Genomic DNA, 12,607 nt, shown 5'->3' with positions numbered 1-12,607 from the left:
TATCCTGTCGAGATGCCCCGTTATGAAACGGAGCGACCGATTGACATGACTTTCATTTTTTCTATATTCAATAAAACAGGACAGATAAGTATATGAACTACGCGGAGAGAAATATAGAACCGAGTTTGAGCAATCTTTTAATTCATATTAGTTGATGTTCACAAGTTGTTGTTGAGAGTCGAGAGCTCATGTAGTCGTTGTCTAAGAGGCCTCCTAGCTAAATAAAAGTACAAATAACCCCCCAGGCCTCTACACAACGTCCCCATTTTCTTTCTGGGTCTCTTATCGCCCCCCTTGACACCTTCTGCGCCCACAAGGGGGCGTTATCGCCCACTTTGGGAAACACTGCTTTAGAGCCTAAAAATATATCTGAAACATTAGAGCAAGACATTGAAGGACCAAGCTCATCACAAAATGATGATGATTTTGAAGGTATGTCTAATGAGCCAAAACGCTTTTCCTAAAATGAGTTGAAACATCTTGTAAGAGATATAAATCTTTCTAAACAAGCTTCAGAATTGTTAGCATCACGACTAAAAGAAAAACACTTGCTATCTTCGGATACTAAAATAAGTTTTGATCGTGAAAGAGATGCAGAATTACGGTGTTATTTTTCCGAAGAAAACGGGATTACCTTTTGTTCAGATATTAAAACTTATTGATAAAAATGGGCTTGAAGCGATACGAACCAAACGACTGGCGTTTATTCATTGACAGCTCAAAATGTAGCCTTAAATATACGAGGTGCGTTCAAAATATATCGCGAATTTTATGGTTTTTCAAAAATTAGTAATTTATTCATGAATATTTATTTTGTCCCCTTCAAAGTAATCCCCATGAGATATTATACACTTGTGCCAACGGTTTTTCCAATCTTCGAAGCACTTCAAAAAAATATTTTTTTTATCTTCTTCAGCTCCTATCATGGGCCCCTTCAGTTTAGGGAACAAGAGAAAGTCACAGGGGGCCAGATCTGGGGAATACGGTGGCTGTGGCATCATTAGTGTGCTGTTTTTGGGTAAAAAGTCGCGTACAAGCAATGATGTGTGTGAGCAGGGGTGCAAAGTCAATTTTTGTTCTTCCACAAATCCGGGCGTTTCTGGCGGATTGCTTCGCGGAAATTGCACATTACTTGCAGGCAATATTCCTTATTGACCGTTCTTCCTTATGGCAAGAACTCATGATGCACCACGTCCCTGCAATCGAAGAAAACTGTCAGTTACGATTCGCGATACTTTTTGAACACACCTCGTATTCTATTACATAATGGAAATAAATACGCTGGGGTACCTATTGTCCACAGTACAAAGTAAAAGGAGGAATAGTGTAACATTTTGCTAGTCTTGAACATACATAAAATACAACGACCATGAGTGGCAAATTTGTGTCGATTTCAAAATGTCAACATTCTTCTCGGTCAACAAAGTGGTTATACCAAGTTTCCGGGTTTAATATGTCTTTGGGACAGTAGAGCTAAACAAGAGCATTCTTCTTCTTCTAAATTGGCGCAGACACCGCTTACGCGATTATAGCCGAGTTAACAACCGCGCGCCAGTCGTTTCTTCTTTTCGCTACGTGGCGGCAATTGGATATTCCAAGCGAAGCCAGGTCCTTCTCCACTTGGTCCTTCCAACGGAGTGGAGGTCTTCCTCTTCCTCTGCTTCCCCCGGCGGGTACTACGTCGAATACTTTCAGAGCTGGAGTGTTTTCGTCCATCCGGGCAACATGACCTCGTCGTATATCTCGTACAGCTCATCGTTCCATCGAATGCGATATTCGCCGTGATCAACGCGCAAAGGACCATAAATCTTTCGCAGAACTTTTCTCTCGAAAACTCGCAATGTCGACTCATCCGTTGTTGACATCGCCCAAGCCTCTGCACCATATAGCAGGACGGGAATTACGAGTGACTTATAGAGTTTGGTTTTTGTTTTTCGACAGAGGACTTTGCTTCTTAATTGCCTACTTAGTCCGAAGTAGCACCTGTTGGCAAGAGTTATCCTGCGTTGGGTTTCTAGGCTGACGTTGTTGGTGGTGTTTTCGCTGGTTCCAAGATAGACGAAATTATCTACAACTTCAAAGTTATGACTATCAACAGTGACGTGAGTGCCAAGTCACGAGTGCGACGACTGTTTGTTTGATGACAGGAGATATTTCGTCTAGCCCTCGTTCACTGCCAGACCCATTTGCGTTGCTTCCTTGTCCAGTCTGGAGAAAGCAGAACTAACGGCGCGGGTGTTGAGGCCGATGATATCAATATCATCGGCATACGCCAGCAGTTGTACACTCTTATAGAAGATGGTACCTTCTCTGTTGAGTTCTGCAGCTCGAACTATTTTCTCCAGAAGCAGGTTGAAAAAGTCGCACGATAGGGAATTGCCATGTCTGAAACCTCGTTTGGTATCGAACGGCTCGGAGAGGTCCTTCCCGATTCTGACGGAGCTTTTCGTGTTGCTCAACGTCAGTTTACACAGCCGTATTAGTTTTGCGGGGATACCAAATTCAGACATCGCGGCATAAAGGCAGCTCCTTTTCGTGCTGTCGAAAGCAGCTTTGAAATCGACGAATAGGTGGTGAGTGTCGATTCTGCTCTCGCGGGTCTTTTCCAAAATTTGACGCATGATGAATATCTGGTCGGTTGTTGATTTACCAGGTCTGAAGCCACACTGATAAGGTCCAATCAGTTTGTTGACGGTGGGCTTTAATCTTTCACACAATACGCTCGATAGAACCTTGTACGCGATGTTAAGGAGGCTTATCCCACGGTAGTTGGCGCAGATTGTGGGGTCTCCTTTTTTATGGATTGGGCAGAGCACACTTAAATTCCAATCGTTGGGCATGCTTTCGTCCGACCATATTTTGCAAAGAAGCTGATGCATGCACCTTATCAGCTCTTCGCCGCCGTGTTTGAATAGCTCGGCCGGCAATCCATCGGCCCCTGCCGCTTTGTTGTTTTTCAGGCGGGCAATTGCTATTCGAACTTCTTCATGGTCGGGCAATGGAACGTCTGCTCCATCGTCATCGATTGGGGTATCGGATTCGCCTTCTCCTGGTGTAATGCATTCACTGCCGTTCAGTACGCTGGAGAAGTGTTCCCTCCATAATATAAGTATGCTCTGGGCATCGGTGGCTAGATCACCTTTGGGGGTTCTACAGGAGTATGCTCCGGTCTTGAAACCTTCTGTAAGTCGCCGCATTTTTTCGTAGAATTTTCGACCATTACCCCTGTCGGCCAGCTTATCAAGCTCTTCATACTCACTCATTTCGGCCTCTTTCTTCTTCTGTCTAAAAATGCGTCTCGCTTCCCTCTTCAACTCTCGGTATCTATCCCATCCCGCACGTGTTGTGGGCGATCGTAACGTTGCGAGGTAGGCGGCCTGTTTTCTCTCCGCTGCGACACGGCACTCCTCGTCGTACTAGCTGTTCTTTTGCACTTTCCGAAAACCAATGGTTTCGGTTGCAGCTGTACGTAAGGAGTTTGAAATACCTTCCCACAGTTCCCTTATACCGAGTTGTTGACGAGTGCTCTCAGAGAGCAGGAGTGCAAGCCGAGTAGAGAATCGTTCGGCAGTCTGTTGTGATTGCAGCTTCTCGACGTCGAACCTTCCTTGTGTTTGTTGGCGTGCGTTTTTTGCTGCACAGAGGCGGGTGCGAATTTTGGCTGCAACAATATAGTGGTCCGAATCGATGTTAGGACCTCGGAGCGCACGCACATCTAAAACACTGGAGACGTGTCTTGCGTCTATCACAACATGATCAATCTGGTTGGTAGTTTTTCGATCCGGAGACAGCCAGGTAGCTTGATGAATCTTCTTATGCTGGAATCTAGTACTACAGATAACCATATTTCGGCCCCGGCGAAGTCGATCAGCCTCAACCCATTTGGGGATGTTTCCTCGTGGAGGCTGAATTTAGCGACCGTAGTGCCAAAGATACCCTTACCCTTACTCTTTGCCCACCCTGGCGTTGAAGTCGCCAAGCACGATTTTGGCGGGGGCATCTCTCATAAGTGCGCTCCAAGCACTCATAAAAAGCATCTTTGGTCACATCGTCCTTCTCTTCCTTCAGGGCGTGGGCGCAAATCAGTGATATGTTGAAGAACCTCGCTTTGATGCGGATTGTGGCTAGACGTTCATTCTCCGGAGTGAATGATAGTACGACGGAATCTCTCTCCTACCACGAATCCAACACCAAACTTGCACTCCTTTATATGGCCACTGTAGTAAATGTCACAAGGACCTACTCGTCTCTGTCCTTGTCCCGTCCATCGCATTTCTTGGACGGCGGTGATGTCAGCCTTTGTTTTCACGAGGACATCAACCAGCTGGGCAGCGGCACCTTCCCAATTAAGGGACCGGACATTCCACGTGCATGCCCTCAATTCGTAGTCCTTATTTCGTTTGCCATGGTCGTCATCAAAAGGGGGGTCTCTCATCCGAGGCTGTTTACACCTTTTCATTGGGAGTGTTTTTTCACGTGGCGGATCCCAAACCCAGCGCACAACCCTATGCAGGGGATTTTTCGCCTTCTCACTTTAGCTCGCCTTCTAACGGATGTTCTTCGGCTACCTAGAGGATATTTGGTCAAAGACCGGAAGTCGTGAGCTGCTTGAGTCATATGTAAAAGAATCGTTTCTGGCCACTCCCAAGTGAAGGGCAATCAGAGAACTTTCCTCACTTGCGTGAACTTCTACACATGACTCCATCCTCCTAAAGAGGCTAAACAAGAGCATTGGGTGAGAAAAAACTGGCCCTTGAGACAAAAAATGGACCCTGAAAGCACAATATAGTCCACAATTCATTAGTAGCTCGTAACAAAATTATCCTTCCACCATTACATATAAATCACTAGATAAAGATAGAAACTGCTTTTCTTACATTTGCCAAAAACTTCCTCAGCTCACTACGGAAAACATTAAAGCCGGAATTTTTGATGGCTCCCAAATCAGACATCTTACGAAAGATACTCAGTTTAGAAATTCTATGACTGAGTCAGAACTAAAGGCTTGGACAGCATTCGTATCTGTGATGCAGAACTTTCTCGGAAATTAAAAATCTGAAAATTATTTATATTGAACTTGTAGAACACCTTCTGCTACAATTAAAAAATATGGCATGCAATATGAGTATAAAACTCCACTTCCTCCATAGTCACCTAGAGAGGTTTCCGGAAAATTTAGGAGATATGGGTGAAGAGCAGAGAGAGCGTATGCATCAAGACTTACGCGTCATGGAAAACCGCTATCAGGGTTTTTGAAATACAAATATGATATGGCCTCTAATACGTCATTTTCCAAAGTCTACACATCGGAGAAGAGCTTTAAAACGAAGTTTTTTAGAACTTAATGATTAATTATTTTTCTTAATAAATACATGTTTTTTCTGTGTAATACCTACATAGCTGAAACTCGGAAACTAGAGCTGATAAAAATATTTAAATTAAATTTTTGGAAATGGCATATTTTTGTAGTCAGCAACAGCTAAAATTTCTTCGGCAACAAATGTACTGTAAACTAGTGTTATAAAACAATGTGCAAAATATTCATTTGTTTATAAAGACATAAGTTTATATGTGCTAAAATTTCATATGTATATGTATGCAATGCATTCAATATGCATACCAGTAAGCGCTTGCTATGTGCATGTAATAGGCACTAAATTGTGCGCTTATCTGGCATTGTCTGTGGCACATTCTTTGCATAATTGTATGTATTACAATTACATAACCACAGCCACAAATGCTTGATTTAATCAAATTATATGCGAAAATAATTTTGGTAATATCTTACTGTGTGTATATTTGTCTAATGGTTCTATGTTCGTGTACCAACTGAACAAATGTAAGAATTAAACAATGTTATGTAACAATATCCTTTGAAAATAGTTTTATTTAAAAAATATGTATGACTAAATATCTCGTCAAATAAAGAGTTTTCCATACCATCACTTGATTCTGATCGTTCAGTTTGTATGACAATTATATACTATAGTGGTCAAATGACGGCGGTTCCGCCAAATGAACCGCGTCTTAGGTAGAAAAAGATGTGAGCAAATTTTTAGATCGAAATCTCAAACACAGAAGGACAAGCTTGCATATATGGTATACAGACGGACATGGCTAAATCGGTTCAATTCACGCTAATATTTTTTATATACATTGTGACAAGTACCCGGAAATTTTAATTTTAATTCTCGGAGTAAATGATATTTCAAAAAAATGCATTTTACTAAGTTGGGAGAGCTGTTCTTAATTACTATGCTAAATGTGAGAGCGCTCTGTCAATTAGTTTTTTTTACAGCAGCTGCAGTCAGTACACCTCAGTAGTAAGAGACATTCCTCGTTCTGGTCGACCTTCGACCTCTTCAACTGATTAAAATATTAAAGAAGAATATGGCGCTTGAAAATCGACAGGCTTTCACTTGCCTTGATGTGGCAAGAGAGCTCGACGTCTCTTCCGAGTCCGTTCGAATGATTTTGGTGGATATTTTGGGTATAACATGCGTTATTGCAAGACTTGTCCAGAATTAATTTTTTTTTTTTTTTTTAAAGAGTACCATAGGTCTCTTTGGACATTATCGATCGTACGAATTCCACATTAAAGAAGAGCATTATAACTGACACTGAGACATGAGCTTATGGGTTTGACATATTGTACAAACAAGTCAACAATTATCGGAATGGAAGGGAAAAACGAGCCGAAACCAAAAAACCGCACTAAATCTGTTAAAAAAAACCAAGATTATACTCATTGTTTTTCAATATTCGTAGTTCGATGCCTCATAAATTTTTTCCACAGAGGCAGACCGAAATTGTGGAAGAACAATTCATGGATTTTACACGATGAAAATGCACCATATTATCGAGCTACGATTGTGACCAAATTTAAAGCCAAAAACGCAATGAATACCATCGTAATCATCAGATTTGGCTCCGTGTGATGTTTTCTTGTTCCCCAAACTGAAATTGCTATTCCGTGGGACCCACTTTCAGATGATCGAAGAGATAAAATAAGTTCATTCAAGTTCGACAAGTTTGTTATGATATAAGACAAAAAAAACCGTTCCTGCGATAGTCGGAACGGACCCAAATTATTATCTGTCCAAGGATATTTGTATAATTCCTCCGAATTTTTTCAGTAATGTTGTCCGCGACTGCAACACCAATAGATATAAAAAAATCTAAAAGATACTGTTTTTCTACGATTAAATGATAACAAAGAATAGAATAGAAGAAAAATAGTTCTTTTTGGCATAATTCGATTGCCGCCAAGATAAACAAAGAGTATAACGATTTTGTAGTACAGTTTGATTTTTTAAATGAATCCAAAAAAGGTTAGAACTCCAAAAAACAACCCTAAATCGGAAAAAACAAGATCAATTTAAATGCCATTGAAACGATTGTCATGGGAAAGTGAACAGTTAAAAGGAAAACAAAAAAAATTTTACAAAATGTATGTAGTTCGTGATAAAATGTATCAAATTTTATGACGCCACTGAAACCTGATTGATTGGATATGAAGGTTTTTTTTTTAATTTTAGAGACGTTTATAATCAAAGCTCTTCGCCAATTCTAAAATTTTTTTCTTAACTTACATTGTTCCCGATGAGCACAGATAGGGTTTTATCCACAAAAATGAAAAACTAAACCTTATTATAACTTAACTCGAAAAGTAAACGAAGATTCACAGATTTTTTAAACAATTTCCGCTTGAGCGAAATGGAAATATTTGTCAGCATACTTTTTGCGAAGCACATTGTAGCCGAGCGCTTTGCGGTGCGAATTTCGACCCTAAAAAGGTGAAATTGCAGCTTGTTAGCCGACCACCAAAATCGCGTGAAAAATGTGAAACGAGTGGGGCTGAGTGGGTGGTGCTTGGGTGGTGCGCGGGGGACAAGCTACAATTAGGCACTTTGCGCGTTATGCAACATTTGACAACAATTTCGATAGTTGGCTGGTTAGCTGTAGTTGTTGTTGCCATTAAAACTGCGTGACGCATTTTTTACTGCTCATTAATAAATTTGTGGTCACGCACACACTCGCTGTGAGCAATCACTACCGATCGTAAGTGAGGCGTGGTAAAAGAGCGCACCAGCACCGCGGGTATTGTGAGCGTGAGGTGTGCTTCGCGCATGACAGTGGACGTAGTATGCTTAAGAGACAGAGCATTTATTATGAAAATTGCCTACTAAATTTAAGACTTTTGCGTGTCGTCGTTTTAACCAAATTTCATTTCGCCACACGAACATACACAGTGCGACTATACGGCACTCAATAATGTTGCTCCTTTAAGTTAAAGCCTTGCAACCGCTTCACTTGCCATCATAATCGATATTGTTTGTTGTTTACTACAAATCGCTTAAATTATTATTCTGCCACAAGCTGAGTCCATTCTATTATTTAATTATCAAAATGGTAATACCGCAATAAATCGGCTGCTGCCAATGATTTTAATTAGCTAAGTCGTCATCGTTATTTGTGTACATACTTGTTTGTGTGCGCTTCAACGTTGGCCCAGTGAATCAAGGGCCGGTTAAGGAATACGACTTTATAGAAAACAAGAAAAATATATTTTTTAATTTCGTTCGATCTATACAATATATTCATAGATTATATCGTTGTCTTTCATAATAATCCATACCAAATTTCATGAAAATATCTTGACAAATAAAAAATGTCAAATTGATTGGGTTGCACTATAGGTCAAATGAACGGTTTTTGAGGCAAAAACTCAATTTTTGAAGTGTACTATTTCATAAAAAGGATAATGGCATTTTGTAATAAACATTTTGAAATACCCAAAAAAAAAAAAATTAGAATCAGGTGGCAACCCATGTCTTAAAGCCAAGCTGTCAAAGTTGTAGTTTTTTTGGTTTGTTTTGTTTTCTTACATTCACCTTTATAGTGCCTAACATTTAATCCATTGTTTAACAAAATATTATAATTGTATACAATTTTTATAAAATGGAAATTATTAATTCAGGTATGTAAAAAAAAATGTTATTAATAAGTTTCATAAAAATGTTGTTGTTGTAAATTTTTTGTTGCATCAAAGTGTGTCGTATTTACTGTGGAGTTTTGGTTATTGACCTGATATTTCTTGGAGTAGTACTTTGTTTATTGGGACGTATTTGTTGAACAATATATATGTGGAGAAAGGTAATGATGTGTATTTTCATGTGGTTGTAATTTCAACTGCAGCCAACTGCAGCCCAACTGCTCTAAATTATTTATATTTTCCTTTTAAGATTCCGTAAAAATAAAAAATACGGATATAGTTAAATTTTGGTTAGATAATAACCGAAATGCTACGATTGTTGTCAACTGGATTTTCAAGAAATTTAATAGAAGTGTGGAAGACGAATGTATGGCATCAACCAAAAAGAAAATTAACAATTTTTGTGCAAATACTACCCAAAAGTGGAACAAGAACCAAAGATGTGCGAAGAGATTTGAGAACAACGAAAGTTAACAATTTTTGTGCAAATGCTACCCAAAAGTGGAACAAAAACCAAAGATGTGCGAAGAGATTTGAGAACAACGAAAGTTTATGGCTATCAAATGTAACTGAATTTAAAATTTCTGAGAGTGATGTCACAAACAAAAGAGGTTGCCCTCATGTTGGATACAGCGAGGGAAGTGCGAGGCAAAAACGAAAACTTGCTTCCGAAGTATCGTTCGTACAGGGTCGCGATACCAAATTATTGGTCCATGCTGCTTCAATATCAGCTTATGCATCAAAAGCAAATGATTTAAACTTTGTTTTAAAGGAAGCAGCTTCATCTCCATCTAGGGCTACAAAAATGAGAAAAACTTTAACCTCCAATGACAAAAACCCATTACCACTATCCCCCGAGGAAGCATTACTATTTTTGATAGAAAATAATTTAACAAAGCAACAGTACATAAACATTCGGGCGATGAGCAAGTCACGAAACTGTGATATTTATCCACATTACCAAAAAATTCAAGAGTGCAAACTGCAATGCCGACCTGATGGACTATCGGTAACGGAATCATCAGCACAAATTCCTCTGCAGAGCTTGGTTAACCATACAGCAACAAGAATTTTGTCTTACTAAGAAAAAGTTTTGATGCAAATAGATGAGCTGAGTGATGTCAGATTGGTTTTAAGTTATGGTTTCGACGGTTCCACAGGACAAAGTTCTTTTAAACAAATATTCAGCAGCAATACCCCTGAAAGTTTAGATAACTCGCTATTTGTGACATCAATTATACCACTAAAATTAATCACGTCGCATTATGAAACCGTTTGGATTAATCGTATACCTCAATCTGTTCGTTTTTGCCGACCACTTAAAATTGAATTTATTAAGGAAACGAAGGAACGTATTTTGAAAGAAAAAAACAATCTGAATATGCAAATAAAAAACCTTGAGCCCTTAGAATATTTTTTAAATGGTCGAAAAATATCAGTAAAATATGAATTTATAATGACTTTAATTGATGGAAAAGTTTTGAACGTACTTACGGAAACAAAGTATTCTCAGTCGTGCCCAATATGTGGTGGAAATCCGAAGCAGTTTTTGTCATAGAAGATTTAAGCTCATTAGTGTTTCAGCCAAAACCAAATTCATTAAAATATGGCATAAGCCCATTACACGCTTGGATTCGATTCCTAGAATTTGTTCTGAATCTTTCATATAGACTTCATATTAAAAAATGGCAAATTCGAAATGCTGAGGACAAATTACTAATGCAACAAAGAAAAAGTGAAATTCAACAACAATTCTGGGAGAAAATGGGCCTTCATGTCCATAAACCGAAAAGTAACGGAAGTGGATCAACAAACGACGGCAATACGGCGCGAAAAGCATTTTCAAATCTGGAATTATTTGCTTCAATAACAAACGTTAACATCGAGTTTTTAAAACACTTACAAGTCATACTAATTGCAATTTCTTGTAATTTTGAGTTAAGTGTCGAAAACTTGAAGAGTTTTTGTTATAGAACTGCCGAAATATATTTTCAATATTATGAATGGTACCCAATGTCAGCTACGTTACATAAAATTTTAGCACATTCTTCACAAATAGTACAAGCCTCAATCGTGCCTCTTGGATGCGCTGGAGAAAGTGCTTCTGAGGCGAGAAATAAATTTTATAAAAAGGATCGCATTGAGCATGCACGAAAAGACTCTAGAGAACACAATATATCTGATGTTTTTAACAGAGCCATGGATTCTTCTGACCCATTCTTATCCAGTATATGCCTAAAGAACCGTCATTCAGCAAAAAAAAATTTGCAACTTCCAAGAGAAGTTATTTCTCTTTTAAAGATTCTAGATGTTCCTGAATATCAATTGCCGACTACGTCAAATGCTATCGCAAATGAAAATTTTCCTGATTTCGAATGGGAGGCAGAGGATCTATCTCTTTTTAATATAGAGTTAGAAGTTGATGAAACAGGGGACAATTTTGAAGTAAGAGTTATTTATAATATACTAACTTTTATAAAATTTAATGTTCTCTTTTTAGTGGAATTAAATCTTGATGGCATTGGAAGCACAAATTAACTTGTAAGCCGATCACTAGCAAAAGAAGACTTATTTAATTTCATCGTTTTATGTTAATAATTTTATTAGTAAATAAATGTTATTTCTAGCAGAATGCTCCATTATCCAAGGACCGTGTTTTCTATTAATTCTCCCACCGCTAAGCTTACTTTTCCGGTCAATGCAAGTGGGAATTATAATAATTTTAACGTGGTAAACAATATAGTTACTAGAAGTGGGCGTGATTAGGGCGGATCGACTTGAGATTTTTATCGAAGAGTAAGATGCCCATCGTAGTCACCTGTTCCAAATTTTGAAGCTCTAGCTGCTTCCTGTGATTTCTTGCCTCAAAAACCATTCATTTGACCCATAGTGGGTTGTCAAAAAAGTTTTGCGGTATTTGCGCTAGTTTGCGCTGAAAGCGCGTAGTTCTAGTTTTATTCGTCGCATCGGGTCATGCTATACCTTTTTGGAAAGCGCGCTAACACGTGTTTGATTGATTGTTGTTTCTTTTAAGTCGTTCGTGAGTTATGGCGTCGCAAACATGGAGCAAAATAAAGAGAAAATACGGAATATTTTACAGTACTACTACGATAAAGGAAAAAATTGATCTCAAGCCGCCAATAAAATTTGTGCAGTTTATGGCCCCGATACAGTTTCCATTTCCACTGCACAACGATGGTTTCAATGTTTTCGTTCTGGTGTAGAGGTGGTCGAAGATGCGCCACGCTCCGGAAGGCCTGTCGTCGAAAATTGCGATAAAATCGCTGAATTGGTCGAAAGAGACCGGCATAGTACTCATCAAACCGTTATAAACCATTTGAAGAAGCTTGGAGTCATTAAGGAGCTCGATGTATGGGTGCCACACGAATTGATTCAATAAAAATACCGCAAGACTTTTTTGACAACCCAAATATCAAAAACTAAAGGACACGTTGCCATATGGACGAACATGGCTAAAACGATCCAGCTAGTCGTACACGATTCCTGGTATAAGAATATACTTTAACTGCTCTTAAATGAGGTAAAACTTGAAACTACTTTCTGATCAATGAAAGTACCAATTTTTTTAAAAATTACTTTCATTTTGTGAGT

General features: G+C 38.9%; 1 protein-coding gene across 1 annotated transcript; it reads left to right on the top strand.

Annotated features, from left to right (window-relative positions):
- The first annotated feature begins 9,484 nt into the window (after positions 1–9,484).
- Positions 9,485–11,855, top strand: LOC125777887 (uncharacterized). The gene is made up of 2 exons (XM_049454015.1): positions 9,485–11,440; positions 11,496–11,855. Exons 1-2 carry the CDS (start codon positions 10,520–10,522, stop codon positions 11,502–11,504), a joined length of 930 nt encoding a protein of 309 aa, XP_049309972.1. The 5' UTR covers positions 9,485–10,519; the 3' UTR covers positions 11,505–11,855.
- The last annotated feature ends 752 nt before the right edge of the window (positions 11,856–12,607 follow it).

Source organism: Bactrocera dorsalis, chromosome 3 (genome assembly GCF_023373825.1).
Source record: "Bactrocera dorsalis isolate Fly_Bdor chromosome 3, ASM2337382v1, whole genome shotgun sequence".
In the NCBI taxonomy this organism is placed as follows: Eukaryota; Metazoa; Arthropoda; class Insecta; order Diptera; family Tephritidae; genus Bactrocera; species Bactrocera dorsalis.
Note: the sequence above shows the minus strand (reverse complement) of the source record. Positions and strands in the feature narration are given on the sequence as shown.

Bases quoted from the DNA above. Each gene is read 5' to 3' on its own strand.
- LOC125777887 (XM_049454015.1), top strand. From the start codon at position 10,520: ATGTGGTGGAAATCCGAAGCAGTTTTTGTCATAGAAGATTTAAGCTCA.